Source organism: Capra hircus, chromosome 1, assembly GCF_001704415.2.
Source record: "Capra hircus breed San Clemente chromosome 1, ASM170441v1, whole genome shotgun sequence".
NCBI lineage: Eukaryota > Metazoa > Chordata > Mammalia > Artiodactyla > Bovidae > Capra > Capra hircus.
The window spans coordinates 36,155,240-36,180,348 of NC_030808.1; the positions used below are offsets into that span (position 1 = coordinate 36,155,240).

Genomic DNA, 25,109 nt, shown 5'->3' on the forward strand with positions numbered 1-25,109 from the left:
GAATTTCCAACTTATTTTAGAAGAGGAAGTGACCATCCCAACTACCTCATCAATCTTGGAGATGCCTGGTCAATAACTTTGAGATAATACCTATTGAGAAGAAAAGACGAGATTAAAACCTACATTTCCTCTGCCAGTCTAGTGGTCTTACTGAAAAATTGCTGAAAAGACCTTGAAGTGTTGGGATATAAAAGCATAAAATCAGGGAGTTTCTTGGTGAGAATAACTTAAAAATGCTGTGTTGCAAAGTGTTTTAGCACTTACACTCTTTAATTCTCAAGTGAGAAGACTCATTTCTAAAACGATAGTGCCGCGTGGAATTAATAGGTCTCCTCTTTAAAGCTAGGATTGTGAATTTTATCACTGTGACTGGACACAATAGAGTATCTAGGTCATCTTAGGAGATCAATACATGTTTGTTTTTAGAAAGTGAATAAATGAAATCCAAACATTATGTGAACAAGTCTGATTCCTGGTAAATCCATCATGATATCTAGTAGGATTTGAGGAGGTGCTACATCCCATTTTTAATGACTAATTTAGCTTCATGGATCATCCTACTTTGCTTCATCAAAGCCAAGGGTTCCTGCCCACAATTACCTAGTTCAAAAATTTCCATTACAAGGAGATCAAACATCTTTGGGACGAAAAAAAAAAAAAAGGTCAGCAGTTTGCCTCAACTTAAAAGATTTTACACTGTTTAATCACTCTGGTTTTTACCACCCTGAGGCAGAAATCTATGAATAATTTTACCCATGTTTGCCTAACGAGAACATGTAGTACTGGGTTATCTGAGGAAAAATGTAAATCAGGTTTCTGTCATTTTGGCAGCAGGCTTTGTATATGTGTATTTCCACTTCAGTTAAGTGTTACTTTAGTAGCTGGCCAACACAGGGAAGGCCTTAAGTGTACCACAGAAGTTTTTATTTTTTTATTTTTTTTAATTTAAAGCTTAAAATTGGATAAACCTGAATTCATATTAATTTTTTACCATTAATTTACCATTAGTGTGTGTACTCTGTTCTTCGATATTATGTAATAAGTTGACCAAGATGTCCTTTGAATAAGAAAGGTAAATAAAACACATTAACATATCTACTTCATTCTTTCCACTTCTTATTTCTATGTGGTGGCTCAGTGGTAAAGAATCCGCCTGCGATGCAAGAGACACAGGTTCTTTCCTGGATTAGGAAGATCCCCTGGAGAAGGAAATGGCAACCCACTCCTGTATTCTTGCCTCGGAAATCCCATGGACAGAGGAGCCTAGCAAGCTACAGTCTGTGGGGTTGCAAAGAATCAGACAAAACTTAGTGACTAAACCACAACTATCCCCACCACTTCTTACCTGGGTTTTATTTGTTTGAACACCGAACCTTCTCAGTTTCTAAAGTAATGCATAGTGGGAGAAACGTGCACATCGTTGCATTAGCGATTTTACATTCAAGGAACACAGGAGACACTTTTAAATTACAGCCATTGTTTTCCCTACCATAAGCAAAGATAATAAAACGTAAGTATTCATCCCCTTTAGAGGTAATTTCAAATTTTTCCATGAGGATTTAAGAATGAAGAAGGTTTATTAGAAACATTGGTATTCAAGCACAAGTTGATTTCTTACAAGGGAGGGAAAAAGTCTGAAGTAAGTATATTTTATAAAGAATTTCCCCTTATATATTTAAAAATAATGGTTGTTACGAGTATAATAATTTTATTAGTGAATATAAGCTTTTCAATCATACTCTCAAATTTGCTGAACAACCTGAGCGAAGGATTTAGAGATTCTTTTTGTACCAATAAAAGGAAAATTTAATTGTATGCCTCCCACATATCGTGGATCACCATGTTCTTAAAGTTGGCAGTCAACATCTGCCCTTTCATCAAAAGCACAATTGCTCATCTGCCCATAGTAATGTTACACTTCAATTAGATAGAAAATCCTGGAGAACAAGAGAACATCAGCCTTTCTGAAATGAGGTCTTACTAACAATATATGACAAAAGACCTGCATTTGTTTAACTAAATATTTTGCATTAAACTTTTTAGATGACTGTTCAATGTCATACCACCAGCCTAAATTGATCAGAAAATAATTTGCTTTAATGAGTGATTTACATAAAATTAAAAGCAGATTTCTCTTGCTTGTTCAGACTATCACTGAATTTCTTTTCTATCTTGGGCATGCTATTATTTCTGTTTGCCCTTCATTTGTTTATTCTGTAAAATAAGATTAATATCTACTTTGATTATTTCAATAGAACTGTTGTGTGATTCAGTTGAGATGGTACATTTGAAAGTTCTTCATAAAGAGAAACAGTATCTACATTTAGGTTGTTACTGTAGAACCTATCTTTGTGCTCAGGATAGAATTATCATTCAATGAATATCCATAAATAGATGATTAAATCCTGTCACCTATTAAATCCAGGTAGCTACCAAGTTCCAGAAGATGCAGAGTAGAGTCTATCCCACCAAACATCCTGGATTTTCAGATGTAAAACACAGAGACTGACCATTGTACTTTCTTAGGATCTTTTTAGTTCCATTAAGCTATGGTTCCAGAGAAGGCGATGGCACCTCACTCCAGTAGTCTTGCCTGGAAAAATCCCATGGACGGAGGAGCCTGGTGGGCTGCAGTCCATGGGGCCGCTAAGAGTCGGACACGACTGAGTGACTTCCCTTTCACTTTTCACTTTCATGCATTGGAGAAGGAAGTGGCAACCCACTCCAGTGTTCTTGCCTGGGGAATCCCAGGGTTGGGGGAGCCTAATGGGCTGCCATCCATGGGGTCCCACAGAGTCGGACATGACTGAAGCGACTTAGCAGCAGTAGCAGCAAGCTATGATTCTGTGTAATTAATACATCTCAACAGAATTCTCTTTGTCTTTTTTATCATGTACAAATGCTTTCTGCTGCAAGAAAAAGAGAACTTGACCACAATGACAACAAACAGGGTGTTACTTTTCAGACATTATAAGACATTTTGAGATTGGTGCTTGCTTGGTCAGCAAAAGCAGTGTATGCATCTCTCTAAGTTTCTTGGCCTATAACTTAGTGTCTCCTGTAACCATTATGCCCATAATCAAAACTAGAATAATGTAGATTAGGTGGTTTCAGTGCATCTGAATCATCTTGCTGGAAAAGAAACTGAAAACTTTCATCCGAGTTTTGTTTGTATCTCTTTGGCCATAACTTTGGCCATCCACCCCAATTTGCAATGAAATCTGAGTTAGGGAGTAGTACTTGGCAGAATGCAGTTCTGAAAAAAATCAGGATTCTATTAACAAGGAGAAACAGGATTGGGATACTGAGTACCTAACCAACAGCGCCCATCATGTTCCTCTGCTTAAGAGTTTATCTTTTCATGTTGATCCATTTGTGTATTAAATCATGCTACTTATAGACCAGCTGCTACTGTCTTTTCATAATCTTTCTCAAATAGGATTTCTTCTGTGTATTTCTTCCAACAGTTCAATCAGAATGAAATATTTGCTCCAGGTTGCCTGCATTCTGTAAATTTCTGTTGCCTGCTTTCACATAGCAAAAGCATTTTTGGGATGGACAAAATTAGGGACATTAGTATCTTCAAGACTAAGAAGGAGCCTGGACAAAAGTTGATGACTGACAGATATATATTAAACTGTACTGGCTCAGATGGTAAAGCATCTATCTGCAATGCAGGAGTCCTGGGTTTCATCCCTGGGGTGGGAATATCCCCTGGAGAAAGGAATGGCACCCCGGCCCAGTATTCTTGCCTGGAGAATTCCATGGACAGAGGAACCTGGGCTTCCCTGGTGGCTCAGAGGGTAAAGCATCTGCCTGTGATGTGGAAGACCCAAGTTCGATCCCTGGGTTGGGAAGATCCCCTGGAGGAGGGTATGGCAACCCACTCCAGTATTCTTGCCTGGAGAATCCCATGGACAGAGGAGCCTGGTGGGCTACAGTCCATGGGGTCGCAAAGAGTTAGACATGACTGAACAACTACACTTACTTACTTACTTTCAATACTACCAGAAATTCTGTGTTGTGGTGCTGTAGCTAAGAAGTGATTAGATGACTGTCTTGTCTTTTCTTTACGTATCATATACATAGCCATTTATAATATTAACAAAAAATGATTGAGTGTTTAGTGAATACCTTTATGCTAAATGTTGTAAAACCATAAAAGACTCAAACAAAAACAAAGAGATAAATTTACAAGCAAACAAAATAACAAAGTACTTGGAACACTGCAACTTAATCGTTTAGAGACTCAGCAATGTCCTCTTGCAAATTCAAATGCACTTCAGTGATGAGCTAAATTGAAACCAGAAGTTAAATGCATAATTTGTTTAGACTTTATATCATTTCCCCCTGAGGCAATATGACACAAGATATGAGGGGACCTTCCTAATCAGTATTTAAGGACAATGTTCAAAGTTTATAATCCTAATCTAAGTTTGGTTAAGGCTTCTTCTGTGGTCAGCTGGTAAAGAATCCGCCTGCAATGTGGGAGACCGGGGTTTGATCCTTGGGTTGGGAAGATCCCCTGGAGAAGGGAACAGCTACCCACTCCAGTGTTCTGGCCTGGAGAATTCCATGGACTGTATAGTCCATGGGGTCGCAAAGGGTTGGACACAACTGAGCAACTTTCACTTCACGCACTCAAGTTTGGTTAAGGCAATAGAAATTGAGTGGCTCTCAATATAGAACCAAAAGTTACTCAATTTAATGTAATATGATCCTAGAGCAGCCATTCTTAGTAGGAATTTGAAAACAGTAAGACTAGATTAATGATTACTGTCATTTTGTTGTTTGTTGTTTAATTGCTAAGTCATGTCTGACCTCATGGACTGTAGCCCACCAGGCTCCTCTGTCCGTGGGATTCTCCAAGCAAGAATACTGGAGTAGGTTGCCATTTCCTCTCCAAGGGATCTTCTCTACCCAAGGACTATTATTTTAAGTTAATCTAATTTTTTGCCTTGTCAATGTATTTTCCTCAGCAGTGCTATCTCCCAAGAAGTGTTCAATAGGAAGATACACTATTATATGGCATGTTATCTTTCAATATGCATTTAGTGATTATAAAAGTTAAGATTTATTCATACAGGTTTAATTTAAATGTAGATAACCTCTTATTCACAATATGAAGTGATATTAACAATTTGGAATTCAATCATAAAGATAGTCTATAGGGTCTATTATCTAAATGCTTTAAGCCATCAAATCTCAGTGTAGCTTTGAAACTGAGTTTTAGAGACTTAAGAAATTACTGGCTTCCAAAGATAATCTAGAAGAAATTAAAGTTAAAGATACTGAATTTCTTCTTCAGAGGAATGTGAAGGGATTTTTGTTAGAATTTTCTCTATGATTTCAGTTCTCACTGTAATTATGAAAATGGACCAAAGGAAACAGTATATTTTAAATTTTATATCAGATTAAATCAAAAGACTATAATGGAGACATTTCTGCAAAAGTTGTAAATAAATGGTGAATTCTAAATGGACAGCTGAAATCAATATCTGGTAACCAATTCATAGAGCTAAAAAAAGAAAAGAAAGAAACACACATCATTCAGAGATACTACCAGGAAGAAAGATAACATGATTATTTTAAAAAGCTTTAATCTAGTAAATATTCACATGTACATTAGTCTAAATATAAATTATACCTCCCTATGTATTTGAGATACAAATAAGGAAATATATTAAAATCTTTATCTTCGGCCATTACCTGAGAAGTTAAGGAATGACACTGTCAAGAGAGACCAAAAATGTCATCGCTCAGGAGATCTGTATATAAGAACCTTAAAATATAGACAAAGCCATAATTTCTTCCTTCAGTTTACAATTTGTGAGAATAAAATTGTTTACACATAAACTGATTGGAAAACAAGTGGGAATGTAACACAGGGCTAACGGCAGAGGAGAGACTGTGCGCGTTGCATCATGTTTAAAAAGGAAATGGCTGCATGATGACATGGCTTTGCTTTATTTTCTCCACAAATGGTCCAATGCCAAGTAAAGCTGTGAAAACATGAACTGGAAATTTCATCACACTCTAGTGCCAAAATAATCTAACTCTTGTGGGTCCCCCCCGACACTTTTAACATTTGGTGCAAATACAAACATATACATGGAGAAACTATATTGGGCCACATTATTTGCTTCTGTGATTTCTGGGAGGAAAACAAAAAGGATTTTATTCATGATAAATGCATGCCCTAGCCTCCTGAAATCTGTTTGATGTATTTTCAAGGATGCACTTTCAAATTTATCACAGAATTTTAAAAGAGTCATTTTGTTTGTAGCTTGTCGACCGGGTTTCTACAAGGCTTCAGATGGTAATATGAAGTGTGCTAAGTGTCCACCTCACAGTTCTACTCACGAAGATGGTTCAGTGAACTGCAGGTGTGAAAATAATTACTTCCGAGCAGACAAAGACCCTCCATCCATGGCTTGTACCCGTGAGTAGTTTTGCTGCAGCCCATGCCTCCATGTTTGCTTAATTTACTTTTTTCTTCTTGTTATTGTGTTTTTTTGTTTTTAGCATTTGGCCCATTTCCTTCTGTTATCCATGTGCAAATTAAAAGCTTTCTCTGCTTCACTCTCCATGCTTGGCTCACCACAAATGCAACATTTATCATACAGAATGAATTAGTTTTTAAATCACTTCCTACAACAGGACCCCTATAAAGAAAAAAAAATTCTATATCTTGCTTTAGATCTTGCATTATTTTGACAGGGTAGGGGAGGTTATAGGCATGGGATTTGTGTTTTTACTTCTATTCCCTCTTGTTATGTGTTGGTCATAGGTCACAGGGAAAATGAACCAAGATTTATAAAACTAATACTAAGGTTTTCATAACTATTCACAAGGGCATTGAATTTAGTGGTAGATTCCTTCCTTGGACTTCGTGAATGCATCTTCAACCTGGAGTCCAAACTCCCCCATTCATAGACTGGGGAGGACAGTCCTCTGGAATCCATGTGTCTATAATCTCCCGGATCCTCTAAGGACGAATTAAAAGTATAAAATAAAAGACAAGAAGGTTATTTACCTGTTTCAGTTCCATTGTAAATTATCTATTTCCCTTGTAGTAGAAAACCAATGTGAGGCTCATTAATCTTTGTTGAACTACTTTGCAGGACCTCCGTCTGCACCGAGAAATGTGATATCTAATATAAACGAGACCTCGGTTATCCTGGACTGGAGTTGGCCCCTGGACACAGGAGGCCGGAAGGATGTTACCTTCAACATCATATGTAAAAAATGTGGGTGGAATGTAAAACAGTGTGAGCCGTGCAGTCCAAATGTCCGCTTCCTCCCTCGACAGTTTGGACTCACCAATACCACGGTGACAGTGACAGACCTCCTGGCACACACTAACTACACCTTTGAGATCGATGCCATTAACGGGGTGTCAGAGCTGAGCTCACCACCAAGACAGTTTGCTGCAGTCAGCATCACAACTAACCAGGCTGGTGAGTACATGCTTGGTGCTTCCTCTTTTGCCATCTCAAGCCAAGTAACAGTTTCAACAGGAAAGAGTGGAAGAAAGGGCAGGTGAAAAAAGATGTGAAAAAGATATTTTCTTCTATCACTTTTGGACAGTTAAGGTACATTAACTAGCTCCATTTCATTCTTTAGAGTGAAAATAAATCATATTTGTTAGATGATTTTAAACTAGTTTAATCTATTGCTTAACAATTTGAAAGCTTTTTAAATATTTGGGGCTCTGGAGATAGTTCTTGTGGGGCTCCTTGCAACATTTCCATATTTTCAAGAATTACACAGAACATTGGCTCAAGCTTGGAAAAGCATGTACAGGATATTTAAAGCTATAAATATCTTTACCTTAGTTATAATTTTATCTGTGTATAGTTGATCAGTTATTTTATGCTCCCAGAAGCTCTGAGTAGTATAGCTCAGACAGTTAAAACTCTCTGATTAATTAAAAAGAAGAAAATAAATCCATTTTATTTAATAGGCACAATTTGTATCCTAAAATTAAAAATACAGAATTTGAGGAGAAACTTGTAAAAAGAGATCTTGCTGGAAAACAGTTTTAATCGTTGATATAAAAAATTTCCAGGTATACATTTTTTTGGTGATTTCACCAACTATATTTTCCTCTGACAATCTTTTCCTAATCAAAAAGAAAAGCTATACTGCCCTATCATAAGCAAAAACCTTTCATGTAGAATGGAAAAATTAAACACACAAATGTCTCACTTTTTCCTTACATTCACAACATTTCTCTTTTCTTTACAGTTAGTAAATCCTGTAAATTTACTCTTTAAATCTTTGATCACTCTTTAAATCTTCTTTTTGTGATTTACTTATTATGTTTTTTTTTTTAACAGTTTGGTGTCCAGAACTGTTGATGGGGTTTTAGTTGCGATTCTCTCAAACATATTGAAGAGTTGCAGTTTGTAGAGTATACAGAGACTTACCAGTGATATCCCTTTAAAATAAGGCAATCATTTTTCAAAGGTGATAACTAGGATGAATGAATAAAATGAAATCAACAAAGCTCATGCAAAATTAAGCTGATAGATATTTATTGTGCATAACTATTCCTATAAGATAGCATAATTAGAGATACATTTCAAGCAATTCAATTCAGAGATATTATTGTATAATTTTTATGCAAGCAAAGAAACATTGGAGCCAAAAAGGGAGAAAAGGAAGAAAAGGGTGGCACTCTGAGGATGCTTCAACTGGAACTACAGACCCTCATGTCTGCTCCCAGGGGCATGCTCCCCGAGCTGGAAGTTAGGATTGAAAGTAAACTCAGCTTCTTTTCTGCATTTGGTTTAAATTATGGAAGTCCCCCAGCTCTCAAGCAAAATTTGTTCTTTGCTTTGAAGATATGAATACTGAATGTCAGAAGGAAAGAGAAAGGAAAGATGACTGCATTTTATCAGCTAGAAGAAGTCTTAGAGCAGCCAAATAACTAGCCAGGGAACTCATCACTTTCTTTCACTTGTCTGACTCAGGGAATTTAGTTAAACTACCAAAGTACAAAAGTAGTATATCATCAGGATTAATATCCAGCAAGTATGCATGAGTATAACTTTTCTGGTTGGTAAAATTGTGTACTTATTTCCACACTGGTTAAAAGTAAGTACAGTTACTTCTGCAGGTGAGCATAGAAATGTACTGTACTTGATAATTCCTCAAGTACCCTGAGAGGGCCCCTAAACCCCATATATCAGGTCCCCCATTTTCTTCTCCCATAGTCTAGCAATCAAGGGATAAATCTTGGCATTAGAGGCATTTCTATATCAGTACCTCAGGTCCCCCTTCTTCCTCTCCCTTAATCCAGCAACCAAAATGATAAATCCTGGCATCAGAGGGGTCTCTAGATCCCTGTGCTGGAACTCTTCCAACTTGAAGCCTCCATGTCCCTGCCATGCCAGTTGATATGTGTTTTGAATATAACCCCTGGCAGAATCCATGCTTAAATGTGTCTCTTTCTGATTCTAAACCCCTCTTTTGTTCCCACATTTTTTCTAGTCTCCTATATTGATGAAATTCTTATAATACTACTTGTCTCATGGTGATAAATAAAGTTTATTTGTGGAAAAGACATGACTTTTTAATGAAGTACACTGAATCATTATTTAATCTTCCTTACTGAATCTGTAATCTCTCCCACTAGAAGGTAGATCTCAGATCAAGCAACATATGCTTTTGTTTTGCTTCAGTTAATGATATTTAAACTTTGTAACTAATAATATTTAAAGACTTGTAACTTAGGTTTATTTAACTGTCTTCCATGAAAGAAAAAAAAAAAAGATGAGTAATGTTGTTGCTATGTATCACATGATTACAGCTTCTCATATTCATTGAATGCAGGAATTTTAAGAAATTATAATTATGTGGCAAATGGCTTTCCTGAATCTCATATTTTACTCTGATTTACTACCTTGTTTAAAATAGGAGCATTAATCTGCATTACAATTATCTCCCAAGTCAAACAGAAACATATAAAAACAAGCAAGCTCTCCTTGCTTCCTATCTTATCACTGACCTCTGGCTTTCTGACAATGCATTTATCAGGAAGCTAATAGTTCCAGATATATACAGTGAATGAATCTAGGTAAAGTGGCAACCAAGAGAAGACCAAGACTTTAAAAAATAAATGGGGTTGATACTTTGGCCCTCCCAGTTGCAAATCACTGGGTAAGACAAAGATTCAACAGGAATGATATCGGTTACTTTTCCTAACTCCACTCTCATATTTCAGAAAAATCACAAATATGTCTACAACATGTACCATGAGGCATTTTATACATTTATTTCAGGGAGTCTGTGTCACTTTTGTGCCTGGGGAAGAAGAGGTCTTTGTTCCATCTTTAAATCCCTACGGTGAGATAAATAAGCAAGATTAGAAGCAATGCCAGTTCTCCAGAGTGTTTCATTGTTTTGCTTTATTTTTGCTCTTGTGAAGGTTAATGGACTTGTAGCCTTGAGAAATGAGCTCCTTAACTCTAGAAAGATATGGCTATGACAGCTATGATGCCTGGTGTTTAAATTCCTCCTATCCTCTCTATCTCTGACATGGCTATAAAGGGGAAACATGAATGTGTCCTTTTTAATTTAGTTTGTGAGATTGAATTGGTTGATTTTTCTCTTGATTACATTGTAAACGCCATGTGATGACCACACGATAAGGCACCTTCTAAATTGTAGAGGATTATGTTGTAAATTCGAGTGTTAGTTCCCAGCTCTTAATACTTTCACAAAGTATGTCAGTGAGATAAAAAGCACCGTCTCTACATAAAGATTATATCCATGAATCCATCACTCAAACAGGTACAGAAAGAACTGCAGATTCAGAACGAAAACCTGTAAAGTTATACCTTGGGGTAAATTGCTACTTCTTGTTTATTTCTTTGAATGATTATGTTTACCTTTCAGTTCTGGAAAAGTCATTCCACTAGTGGAATATTTGTCTGTTTATTCTCAACTTGCATCATAGAATCTGCCCTTTCCCCACTATCCTATAGCACATAACAATCTCAGACAAGAAGAGGGGACACTAAAGAGAATATACTGGCTTTCAAGTTTTGAGATCCACCTTACCCTTTTTTTAAAAACTGAGATCCAAGAAGCTTTTTCAATTTTTTAATCAAATTATCAAACTTCTACTTAAGGCTCCCAAATCCAACTCCAGTTTCAACTTCATTCTCATGTTCTTTCTGTCATTCTATAATTCATGCCATATAGCTACAAAAAGGAATGCTGTCTGAGATAGAGGGGGACTTTCCTAGGAAAATCTGCCATGACCTATGCCACCTACAATAAACTTAGTCTTTGCTTCTCAGTCACTTATCACAGAGTTTCTTAGGGTTATTCTGCAACAGATCTTCTTTATCATCTCCACTCTTCCCCAAATTTAACCTTATCCCTTATTCCCTCATTCTACACAGATGATTTTCCCTCTGAGACATTGTGATTTACAGCAAGAAATATATATTTGTTCTTGGTCCCAATTTATGGCACAGTGCTCCTAAAACTCAGGGAATTTCCTAAGTGATAAGAGCAATAAAGGGTATTTTGTTATACATTAAAAACCCCTTTCAGTCATAGTTGAGTTTACCTTAATAAGGTGAAATTTGGAAGTTCACTTTGGAAAGCCCCTAAGGATGGTGGCTATTTGCCAGGGGAACTGACCATGTGATTAGAGAGTTGGAACTTTTAGCCACTCCATTCCTCAACTTTGTCTCCGAGGAGGGGGGAGAGTCTTGTTGTTGTTGTTGTTCAGTTGCTAGGTCATGTCCAACTCTTTGGACTGTCACACCCCATGAATTGTAACATGCCAGCTCTTCTGTCCTCCACCATCTCCTGGAGTTTGTTCAAATTCATATCCATTGAGTCGGTGATGCTACCTGACCATCTCATCCTCTGCCTCCCTCTTCTCCTTTTGCCTTCAGTCTTTCCCAGGAGTGAGATCTTTTCCAATAAGTTGGATCTTCACATCAGGTGGCCAAAGTATTGGAGCTTCAGCTTCAGCATCAGTCCTTCCAATGAATATTCAGTGTTGATTTCCTTGAGGATTGACTGGTTTTCTCTCTGTTGCAGTCCAAGGGAGGGCCAGAAATAGAGTTTAGTCATCACTGCTCAATGAGGTAATCAATCATGCCTATGTAATGAAGCTTTCTTAAAAACTCAAAGGACATGATCCAGAGAGTTTCTGGGTAGATGTGTTATTAGGTAATGTGTCTGGAGAAAATTTTGAAATTCTCTGCCCAGTACCTTGCCCTGTTCATCTCTTCATCTGGTGTTTCCCAAGTTATTCTTTTATATAATAAAGTATAAACTAGTAGGTAAAATGTTTTCCTAATTTCTATGAGCTGTTCTAGTAAATTAATTGAACATTAATAGCAGGTTGTGGAAACCTCTGATTTATACCTGGTGGGCTAAAAGCACAATAAAACCTAGACTTGAGATTAGTATCTGAAAGGGGGTTTGGGGAGGTCTTGAGGAACTAGAGCCCTTAACCTGTGAGATTTGATGCAAACTCCAGGTATTTAGTATCAGAATTGAATTAAATCGTAGGACACCCAACTGGTGTTGCAAGATTGCTTGGTGTGGAGAAAATCCCCACACATTCAGTAGCCACAAGTGAAGTATTGTGTGCAAGAGACACACAGGAGTGTGTTTTTCACCTTACACTGCCTAACTTACCAAGACCATAAAGTTTAAGAGGGAAAAGAAAATGCTATCTTACTGGCTTTTCTAAATCTTATCCCTCCTGTTGCTACGCACTAACTCCCATTGACTCCTGATTCTAAAGCGTATCCTCTCAAGCAAATCACTTCCCCTGCTAACATCTTAGACAAACATTCTTCTGGCTCTTTGTCTTTGCCTTTAATGTTGCACAAGTCTTTTTCATCTTAGAGGAAGATACCAATAATTCCCTAAGCATCTGCAACAACAATAAACACACACTCAAACACACACCTACACACATGGGTGCACATTCCAAATTGTTTTACTCTTCGTGATTTTATCCTATTTTCTCCTATTTTTTCAAACTAAGTTTAGATATTTCCTTCTGTCTTGGTCTCTCATTCAGAGTCCAGTCTGGTTTCTGTCCTCACTCTACAGAAGTGCCTTCCTGAGAATCAGTTATAATTTCCTATTTACATCTTTCTGTTAAAGTGAATGCAATTGTTAGGAAAAGTGTGGATTTCATAAAGGCCTGGACTTTGTCTTGGGATTTCCTGGTGGCTCAGCTGGTAAAGAATGTGCTTGCCAGTGCAGGATATGCAGAAGACGTGAGTTCGATCCCTGGGTCAGAAAGACCCCCTGGAGAAGGAAATGGCAACCCACTCCAGTGTTCTTGCCTGGGAAATTCCATGAACAGAGGAGCCTGGCTGGCTACGGTCCATGTGGTCGCAAAGTGTTGGACACGACTGAGTGCACATGCCTTGGACCTTGCCTCATATTCCCATTTGTGATTCTCAGACTTCAGACAGGGCCTTCGATCGCCTTGTGTTCACTCAAATGTTTATTGATGAATGAGTGATTGATTACCAGAAATGTCCACCATCCAACAATGAAAACATTGAATCTCAAACCACTCTCTCGCCTTAATTTTTTTTGCTCTGTTAATGGGACTGCCATTTTCCTCAGTTTACCAGTTTCTAACACTTTTTCAAGTGTCAACTTTGGTTCATCTTCTACATTTAACATTTAAGAAGCACTCACATGCTACTGATTTTTCCTGTGAATTGTTTTGGATATTCATACTTTTCTCCACACTTAGTGTAAGATTTTAAGGTTCTTTGTCATAATGTTTATAAATAAACAATACCATGAAATATAATAGTCCTCCTTTAATTATTTTGAGATTCCAAAATAAAAGGGAATTTGACTTAACTATGCTAATTAAAATCAGAATATCGTGTTGCTCAGCAACCTCTCTCCACTGAGCAAATTTATAAAAAGGGTTAATGGATCAATAAATATATTTCAATGCAGAAGATACTATATAATGAAATGAGTTAACAGGTGGTGATTAAAGGATTTTAGGAAAATTTTGGAGAAAACAATTTAGATATACTTTGAAAAATAGAAGTAAATCAAATAAAGGACATGTATATATATATATTGGCGGAGAAGGCAATGGCACCCCACTCCAGTACTCCTGCCTGGAAAATCCCATGGATGGAGGAGCCTGGAAGACTGCAGTCCATGGGGTCGCTAAGAGTCAACACAACTGAGCGACTTCACTTTCACTTTTCACTTTCATGCACTGGAGAAGGAAGTGGCAACCTACTCCAGTGTTCTTGCCTGGAGAATCCCAGGGACGGGGGAGCCTGGTGGGCTGCCGTCTATGGGGTTGCACAGAGTTGGACACGACTAAAACGACATAGCAGCATATATATATTGGAATTGAGTTTCCTGGGTAGTAGGAAGTCTAGACTGAGACGAGGAGATGGATCTTGTTAAAGGATAAAAGGATATCAGGTTGAATATGCAATGAAGGCCCAGCAACTGGTATGTAGGTAGTGAGATAGTGAATGGAAACATATTATGAGTGAAGAGTAACCTCATTCAATCTGTTTTAAGAAGCTTAATTTTAAAAAGAACAGGGAAAAATTGTCTTCCACGAAGCTGGTCTCTGGTGCCAAAAAGGTTGGGAATCGGTACCTTAAGCCAGATTTCCTAAAAATTAATATTTTACCACATTTGCTCTATCATACTCTCCCCCCATCACCTTCTGTGTAAATAGATACTTATTTCTAATCCACTTGAGGGTAGATTGCAGATATCATGCCCCTTTACTCCTAGATACTTCACTGTGAACTTCCTAGAGTAATAACCTCAATAAATTTGTCAAAAATCAGAACATTCATTTCCATCCATATCATGATCTTATCTGCAGATATTAATCAATTTTTGTCAGTTCTCCCATGATGTCGCTTTGGCAAAAATAAACTGATGTTTTGTTTACCTTCAGTTTCTATCTATAACATAGTTCTTATCTACAGTAATGAATAAATTAGCCATTTTCTGTAAATTAAGCCAGATACAAAAAATAAGATGGGAAAAGGAATCAGTACTTATGGGTAGGACTTTTTCAGGTGCTTGATGTCTCTCTAGGAGTTTCATTGTTGCCACCCCAGTGAAAATTGACTGGTAAACCATATTATTAAAAAACAGAAGGGTTGACTCAATTTTATTTAAATTTCCTGTTGAAGGACCATTACTTTATGTAAAGAAGGGTAGCATCTAAGAAACTTCCTGATATAAGGAAAACATTCTTAGCCTTGGCTCAAAACAGAATAACCTCTATCATCCACTTAATATGCTTAGTTGCTCAGTTCAGTTCAGTCACTCAGTCATGTCTAAATCTTTGCAACCCCATGGACTGCAGCACCCCAGGCCTTCCTGAACATCACCAACTCCTGGAGCTTACTCAAACTCATGTCCATCAAGTCGGTGATGCCATCCAACTATCTTATCCTCTGTCATCCGCTTCACTTCCTGCCTTCAATCGTTCCCAGAATCAGGTCTTTTCCAGTGGGTCAGTTCTTCGCATCAGGTGGCCAAAGTATTGGAGTTTCAAGCTTCAACATCAGTCCTTCCAATGAGCATTCAGGGTTGATTGCCTTTGGAATGGATTGGTTTGATCTTGCAGTCCAAGGGACTCTCAAAAGTCTTCAACACCACACTTCAAAAGCATTAATTCTTCGGCGCTCAGCTTTCTTTATAGTCCAAACTCTCACATCCATATATGACTACTAGAAAAGCTGTAGCTTTGACTGGATGGATATTTGCTGGCAAAATAATGTCTCTGCTTTTTAATATGCTGTCTAGGTTGGTCATAACTTTTCTTCCAAGAGCAAGTATTTTTTAATTTCATGGCTGCTGTCACCATCTGCAGTGATTTTGGAGCCCCAAAATATAAAGCCTGTCACTGTTTCCACTGTTTCCCCATCTATTTGCCATGAAGTGATGGGATCAGATGCCATGATCTTCGTTTTCTGAAGGTTGAGTTTTAAGCCAACATTTTCACTCTCCTCTTTTACTTTCATCAAAAGGCTCTTTAGTTCTTCTTTGCTTTCTGCCATAAGGGTGGTGTCATCTGCATATCTGAGGTCACTCTGTCAGGTCCAGCTCTTTGTGATGCCAGGGCCTGTAGCTTGTCAGACTCCTTTGTCCATGGGGATTTTCCAGACAAGAATACTAGAGTAGAATTCCATTTCCTTCTCCAGGGGATCTTGCCAAACTAGGGATCAAACCTAGGTCTCCTGCATTGCAGGCAGATTCTTTACTATCTGAGCCACCGGGGAAGCCCACTTAATTTAATGATCAAAGGCAAATGTCTTTTTTTTTTTTCCAGTTAAAAATTATTATCCATCATATAAAGGGATTGAGCTGGAAATCCACTCATAAATTTTCTGTTTTATTTACTTTTTGTGATTCTCGGACTATAGTTTAGAACTTTGTTACCGGTACAATTTAAATCAGCCAATACATTTTTTGACCTTTAAGCGCATATATCAGCTTACTTCCTTTAAAGGTCTTTAAAGCTTACTAGCTTATGTTTGTTACCTGCTATTTCACAGAACAAGGTAACAGCACCTATGAATAAGAGAAATAGTTTAATATATCTTGAATAAATAATGCACATTTCAGAAATGAGCACTTTGGCTACATTTAGAAGCTAGTCAAATTTTTATTTGTTGATAAAGCAGATATTTTAAAATCTTCTTTATTCTGGAGTTTACTTCCACTCTCCACGTTGTTGTTCTATTGGGATTTAGAAGAAGCATTTATAGATATGACAGAGGAATATCTGGTGTCAAAGACAGCTTAGCAGGCTTTAGAAGTGCTGAAGAAGCAAACATTTCAAAATAAAAGTGGAAAAAGCTTACAGCTTGGATCTGCTATTAAAGTATGAACATATATCAATATAGCCTCTATAGCAACGTATTTGGCCATGCAGTTATGTACCCTGGAAGTAGATATCAGACCATCTAAATGCTTTCTGTCTGAGCATGAAGGAAGGTGTTATATAGCATCAGTATAGTAAATTAGAAAGCCAAAATATACTGAAAATCAGCTACTAAGTAGAGGAAATAAGATTCCAGTAATGAACTCTGATGAATCCTCCTCTTGTTGCTTCATGTGTGTGATTAATAAACCCTAAGAATTGAAGCCTTACCTTTTATTTCTCACAACAAACAAGTGAGGTCTGAATTGAGCCCAGAGATAACAAGTGAATATATGCATTGTAATTTCCATTGTGCATTTTGCTTGTGTGGTAGCTTGGCTTCTCTTTCTGATTTGAAATCAAGGCAGAGACCTGTGCATCTGGGAATATCATTCTGCCATGATGTGTCCTAGTGTGCCTGAAACCTTCCACATCATTTAACACATTAATGATGCCTTTCAGCCATCACACCCTGGTATGGAGGCATATTATGTATCTGCAGCATGAACAATAAGCTGAACAAAAGCACAGCCATATATTGTCCTGACAGTTATTCAGAACCTTTATGTGAGCTTAAAGTCACAACTGTAGGGAAAATGAGCAAATGGAGACAGTCTGGGGGCTTCCAGGATCTATATTGAAATCTCATCCCATTTTCATTTCTGATCTTTAATACAATTACAGTGAATGAAGCAGACTTATGTCTAGAGAATTATGGTTACTCTTTTCCTGCTGACTTCTAAAAAGTGTTCATAAGAACAGAAATAACAACCAGCCAGAGAAGAAAACATGGTATTAACTAAAGTACTTAGCATTAACAAAGTATGGTATGAGAACTATACACAATATCTTGAAATAACCTATAATAGAAAAGGAATGTGAAAAAGAATCCATACACACAGAGACATATATATATATGTATATACCTCCCTGTTCGTCACCTACTCCCAGAGTTTGCTCAAATTCATGTCCTTTGAGTCAGTGATGCCATCCAGCCATCTCATCCTCTTTTGTCCCCTTCTCCTCCTGCCCCAATCCCTCCCAGCATCAGAGTCTTTTCCAATGAGTCAACTCTTCACATGAGGTGGCCAAAGTCCTGGAGTTTCAGCTTTAGCATCAGTCCTTCCAAAGAACACCAGGGCTGATCTTCTTTCGAATGGACTGGTTGGATCTCCTTGCAGTCCAAAGGACTCTTAAGAGTATTCTCCAACATCACAGTTAAAAAGCATCAATTCTTCGGCTCTCAGCTTTCTTTATAGTCCAACTCTCATACCCATACATGACTACTGGAAAAACCATAGTTTGACTAGATGGATTTTGTTGGAAAGGTAACATCTCTGCTTTTTAGTATGCTGTCTAGGTTGGTCATAGCTTTTCTTCCAAGGAGCAAGCATCTTTTAATTTTATTGCTTCAGTCACCATCTGCAGTGATTTTGGAACCCCCAGAATAAAGTCTGCCACTATTTCCACTGTTTCCCCATCTATTTGCCATGAAGTGATGGGAACAAATGCCATGATCTTAGTTTTCTGAATGTTGAGTCTTAAGCCAACTTTTTCACTCTCCTCTTCCATTTTCATCAAGAGGTTCTTTAGTTCCTCTTCACTTTCTGCCATAAGGGTGGTATCATCTGCATATCTGAGGTTATGGATATTTCTCCTGGCAATCTTGATTCCAGCTTGTGTTTCATCCAGCTCAGTGTTTCTCATGATGTACTCTGCATAAAAATTAAATAAGCAAGGTGACAATATACCGCCTTGATATATTCCTGTCCTGATTTGGAACCAGTCTGTTGTTCCATGTTCAGTTCTAACTGTTGCTTCTTGACCTGCATACAGATTTCTCAGGAGGCAGATCAGGTGGTCTGCTCTTTAAGATTTTTCCACATATATTTGTGATCTACACAATTGAAAGCTTTTGCATAGTCAATAAACCAGAAATAGATGTTTTTCTGGAACTCTCTTGGTTTTTCAATGATCCAGCGGATGTTGACAATTTGATCTCTGGTTTCTCTGCCTTTTCTAAAACCAGCTTGAACATCAGGAAGTTCATGGTTCATGTACTGTTGAAGCCTGGTTTGGAGAATTTTGAGCATTAATTTGCTAGCATGTGAGATGCGTGCAATTGTGTGGTAGTTTGAACATTCTTTTGCATTTCCTTTCTTTGGGATTGGAATGAAAACTTACCTTTTCCAGTCTTGTGGCCACTGCTGAGTTTTCCAAATTTGCTGGCATATGGAGCGCAGTACTTTCACAGCATCATCTTTCAGGATTTGAAACAGCTCAACTGGAATTCCATTACCTCCACTAGTTTTGTTCATAGTGATGCTTTCTAAGGCCCACTTGACTTCACATTCCAGGATGTCTGGCTCTAAGTGAGTGATCACACCATCATGATTATCTTCCTCGTGAAGATCTTTTTTGTATAGTTCTGTGTATTCTTCTTAATATCTTCTGCTTCTGTTAGGTCCATACCATTTCTGTCCTTTATCAAGTCCATCTTTGCATGAATTGTTCCCTTGGTGTTCTAATTTTCTTGACGAGATCTCTAGTGTTTCCCATTCTATTGTTTTCCTCTCTTTCTTTGCAGTGATCACTGAGGAAGGCTTTCTTATCTCTTCTTGCTATTCTTTGGAACTCTGCATTCAAATGGTATATCTTTCCTTTTCTCCTTAGCCTTTAGCTTCTCTTCTCTTTTCAGCTATTTGTAAGGCCTTCTCAGACAACCATTTTGCCTTTTTGCAGTATGTGTGTGTGTGTGTGTGTGTGTGTGTGTATGTATGTACACATGAACCATTACAAGTCAACTATACTTTAGTTAAAAAATAAAAATTGAGAGCTTACCTGATGGCTCAGTGGTAAAGAATCTGCCTACTGATGCAGGAGATGCAAGTTCAGTCTCTGGGTTGGGAAGATCCCCTGAAGAAGGAAATGGCAGCCCATTCCAGTATGCTTGCCTGGAGAATCCCTTTGACAGAGGAGCCTGGTGGGTTATAGTCCATGGAGTTGCAAAAGTTTGGATATGACTTAGCAAGTAAACACACACACACCCACATAAATAAATAAATTGATTCAAATTATTTTTTAAAATTGCAAAAGAGGAAATAACCGTTAATGCTAACTTTGTATTCACTGAATCTTTCTCAGAGCTAAAAAAAAAAAAAATTGTATTTGATAGAAATTTTCTATTGTTGTTGTTCCCCCAAAATAAGAATTTCTAGCATCAAAACACACTGAAGATAATAATTTATCTTTAAATATATTCTACCCCTCTAGAGTTAAGCTAAATATAGAAGATCCTTTGGGAATAATTGCAATATGTGCAAATAATTGAGAAATTGAATAAATGCAAATACTTAGAAGAAAAAGATGCTCTGATGTTCAAAGCAAAAATCCTACCACCACTAGTCAAACTCTTTCTTTATAAACTCTTAATTATATTTCAGTATCTTCAAAAATGATCTTCCTGTTAATGACTATAATGTAGCCCAGCATTCTCACTTTATAATCCTATCCATACAGCACCATTGTCCAAATTGGAAAAAAATCACCCCTTCCTCAGGGGACTATATCACCATCTGCTATAAAATTGCCATGATAAGTATTCAATTAAAAGAATTATTATGTATGGCATCCCCATGTACTGGGGCCCTGAAACTCTATAATACTCACACTAAACCAAACAATGCTGAGGCCAAAATATGGGAAACTCATATTTTCTACCTCATTTCACCAGTAATAATTGCTGATCTAAATCCTCTTGATATGATTAACACTGCACTATAGTCTATTACATAATTATCTGATTTAATCCTGATAACAATTTTATGACTATAAGAGGTTAAATGTCTTGCCCACAATTTTACATCTCCAAAGTTCCTTCTCTTAAGTGTTAGGATTTTTTTTCCCTATGGCTTTGCATAATTAAGACTGAAAAAATAAATCTGTAAAGATAGTTACCATATTATTACAATTCATGAGTACCTGAAACATAGAAAGTTTGATTGTTTTTCTTTGAAATCAAAATTTCGTGTAATTTGAACAATCTTGATAAGAAATTAAATCTGAATTCTTATTGAAAAGCTATTTATCCAAATCTCTCTTGCCAAAACCAAACAATAAAACTCTTCTAAAGTAGCTTTGAGAGATTACATTTACTACCAGTCAATGTTAATTTAAAATCATTTATCTTGACTTTGTTATCAAGAAGTAACCTCAAGCTAGTTTTCATTTTCATTCCAGTAGGAAAAAAATAATTATAACAAACCTTCGAAGAGAAAATCTGTGTCTTGTCACAGTTTTGTCCAAGAAATCGCTTTAAAGTGGAGCTCTGTGTCAGGGCAGGAAGAGTTCTAGAACGTCTGTCAATAGAGGTGAATACGCCTCTCTGCTCCCACTCTTGTTTGGGCCACTGAGTAGGTCACTTTTATCAGTGCTATTGTTTTCTCTCTTTCCTGAAACTCAACAGGTGGACTGGATAACTTCTAAGTTTCTTTCCAGTTGTATAATCTAGGGAACTAAATTGATGCAAAATATATCATGTTTTCATGGGGAAAATGTCCAGTACTTGCTTACAATTGAAACAAATATGATTTTCAAAAAATGCAGTATGTTAAGAGCAGAGTGTTGCAGGACAGTTTCAAAAATCCAGTTGTAAATGCAGGTGTTGCCACTTTATAGTGAGGTGAGTACATTTTTTAAATTCTTAAATTTGGTTTGTTTGTGCATTCACTCCAATATTGCTTTAAAATGAATTTAAGGCAGGGACTGGACTAATGTGAAGTCTTTACATCCTTTTCGACATGGATACATTAATACACATATGGATTGTTGTGAGGACTAAATAAAATGAGAGGGAGTGTCATAGTTGAACCTGAAATATATTGCTTAATATAAAATCAACTCCTAGAAAAGGACTAAAATTTAAAATATAACAAGAATGTTTCTCAATTTGAATTAATATAGTAGAAGAATTGGTTTAAAGTCCTTATTTCTGAAAAGTTTAAAAACGAATCTCATCGAAAGTTATTTGAGATATGTTTCCATTCTAAGCTATTTTCATAAATTCTTATTATTACAGATAGAAGACAGATATTTATTAAAGTCCCAATATAAAACAGCCAGGTAAAGAACTAGGTTTTGCAACAACTTATTGTTTTGTTTGTATGTGTGTGCTTTTGTGTTTATATGTTTATGTGTGTATACATATCTCAAGAAGAATATAAAGTTCTAGAAAGAGTAAGTTCTGAAAAATGTGTGAGATCTAACAGATCTGAGAGAAAAAAGTCATTTTTTTTCTGAATCATTTAAACTTAGATAGTTTTACTCTTAACTATGTTATGTATTAAATAAGGATTATGCCTCCATGGAGATGAAGTAAAGACAAGAATAATTCCCCACATAAGCACTTACAGTGCTTGGTACGTATAACTGATCAACACTTGGTAGTAATATCATGAATGAACTTTTGCAACATTTAGCAACAAATGTACTTCTATAGATCAAAATAACTTTTAGCTAACTCCTGGTTTTCTTTGGCAGTTCATAATACATTTAATGACTAAACTGCTCTTTTTCAGTTCCCTAAATATTGACTGAGCACTTGTTATGAGGCAGGGACTGTGCTGAATGCACTGTGGATAAAATGATGATTAAGATGTGGCTACTATCTTCGAGGAGCTCTCAGTTTAGTAGGAGATCTTAAAGGTTTTAAGAAACCAGCATGAAATTGATTAGTTTGGCCAAGAAAAGGGAGGCAAGGCCAACTGCCAAGAGACTTCAGTAAGCATTAGCAGCTCAGTGAAACCACCCAAGGACACATTTATTTTGAATTCACACATAATACCAAATTACCTGCAATAGCTTCATCTTTTTTATCACTAGAAGATACATTTTTAAAACCCTATGATTGTTTTTTGTTATGTGATGCCCCCCTCGCAAGAAAAACAGTACCCTATCCCAAATATTTCTACTCAAAGAAGAAAAAGAAATAAAATACTTTATATTCAAATTAAATGACAGTTGTATGTGTAGTTTAATTGTATCTCATTTGAATATGCCTGGTTTGCGTAGGGGCTTCCCTGACGGCTCAGATGATATAGACTCTGCCTATAGTGCACCCCTGGGTTTGATCCCTGAGCAACTGAGCAAAGTACAACACGCAGTGAAAGTTAAAGTTACTACTCACTCTCTATTAAAAAGTTAAAAACATGATTTTTTAAATAATTACAGATATTTCAAATTAAATTGTAAAATTCTAAAAGTTATCAAATATTCAGTTCAGATCAGTTGAGTCGCTCAGTCATGTCCGACTCTTTGTGACCCCATGAATTGCAGCACGCCAGGCCTCCCCGTACATCACCAACTCCCGGTGTTTACTCAAACTCATGTCCATCGAGTCGGTGATGACATCTAGCCATCTCATCCTCTGTGGTCCCCTTCTCCTCCTGCGCATCAATCCCTCCCAACATCAGAATCTTTTCGAATGATTCAGCTCTTCGCATGAGGTGGCCAAAGTATTGGAGTTTCAGCTTCAGCATCATTCCTTCCAATGAACACCCAGGACTGATCTCCTTTAGAATGGACTGGTTTAGAATGATCTCCTTGCAGTCCAAGGGACTCTCAAGAGTCTTCTCCAACACCACAGTTCAAAAGCATCAATTCTTCGGCGCTCAGCCTTCTTCACAGTCCAACTCTCACATCCATACATGACCACAGGAAAAACCATAGCCTTGACTAGTTTCAAAAAAAGAATCTACTAGAGGAAGTACATATAAAGAAACAATCCACCATTCTTCATCCAGGTCAGTCTTCATATACACTGTTGGAAGATTGTCTTCTTGGAACATACTTAAGAAAATTCAAAAATTTATATGCATTTCACAGGTAATGCTGGTATTTAAATAACTATTTGCTGTTAGTTTTAGTATACTGAATGAGATCTTAAGAAGCATTTTACATATTTTTAAACAAGAAACATTTTTCTACTGTCAGTAGTTATTTCTTACTTAAATGAACTGAGGGGACTTCCCAGGTGGTGCAAGTGATAAAGAACCCACTTGCCAATGCAGGGGATATAAGCAACGCGGGTTCAATCCCTGAGTCTGGAAGATCCCCTGGAAAAGGGCATGACAACCCACTCCAGTATTCTTCCTGCAGAATCCCATGGACAGAGGAGCCTGGTGGGCTACAGTCCATAGGGTCGCAAAGGGTCAGACATGACTGAAGCAACTTAGCACATGTGGTGGGCATTAGATGTTTCGTATTTGTGCATACCTTTGGGTTGCTATAGTAGCCCCAAGAACTGTTGAATAGGCACAAAATTATGTTTATTATTTAAAGTAGCAACCAAATATGGAGAACCAGGTTCTTGCCAAATACCGTATTGTATATTTTATGGGCAACACTTAAGCTTTAAAGCAACCCTGTAATTTGAGCAATATTACCCTTATTTATAGAAGAATAAAGTGTTTATAAGAATTTAGTTAACTGTTCTCATTTATCTAACTTAAGTGGCTAAAGAGAATTTGAACCCAGGTCTTTTCAATACTACAGAATTTCCCAGTTTTCAGTAAATAACTGCATGCTCCCAGGGATTTCGCTTCAACCACATACTACTTGAACTGTCAAAATTTAGCAATATACTCAATTGAATGAAGGCTCATTTTTTATTTTACTTAAAATATATTTGAAAAGAGAACTTTACTTCTGTATGTAGAAAGATAATATCATTTACTAAATATTTGTCCATATAGCACCTAAGATTCTTTTTCAAACCACCGAGGGGAAATTTGTAATCTTTTGAGTAATATACTGCTGCCCATCAGTGCTATATGCCTGGCAATGGTGACTATGAAATCAGTAAGTCAAAGGCCTCCCATTTCAGGTAATGACAACTCTATCCTTCCATGTTATCAGATTAAAGCTGTTGAAGTTATCTTTGACTCCTCTCAGTCACACCTTACAACTGATCCATCAGCATATTCTATAAATATGCCCTCACATTATGGCGAGAAGCAGACCACGTTTTACCATATCCATTGCCACAACGCTGGTTCCTTCATATCCTGCCTGCGTACCCACATGCTAAATCGCTTCAGTAATGTCTGACCCCTTGCTATGCTATGGACTGTAGCCCTCCAGGCTCCTCTGTTCGTAGGATTCTCCAGGCAAGAAT

General features: G+C 37.2%; 1 protein-coding gene across 1 annotated transcript in view; it reads left to right on the plus strand.

Annotated features, from left to right (window-relative positions):
* The window catches only part of EPHA3 (EPH receptor A3), a 409,122-nt gene that overhangs the window by 259,520 nt on the left and 124,493 nt on the right, over positions 1-25,109 (plus strand). The window contains exons 4-5 of the mRNA XM_005674802.2: positions 6,287-6,442; positions 7,125-7,460. Coding sequence (XP_005674859.1) covers positions 6,287-6,442; positions 7,125-7,460 — 492 coding nt within the window. The remainder of the gene's footprint in view (positions 1-6,286; positions 6,443-7,124; positions 7,461-25,109) is intronic.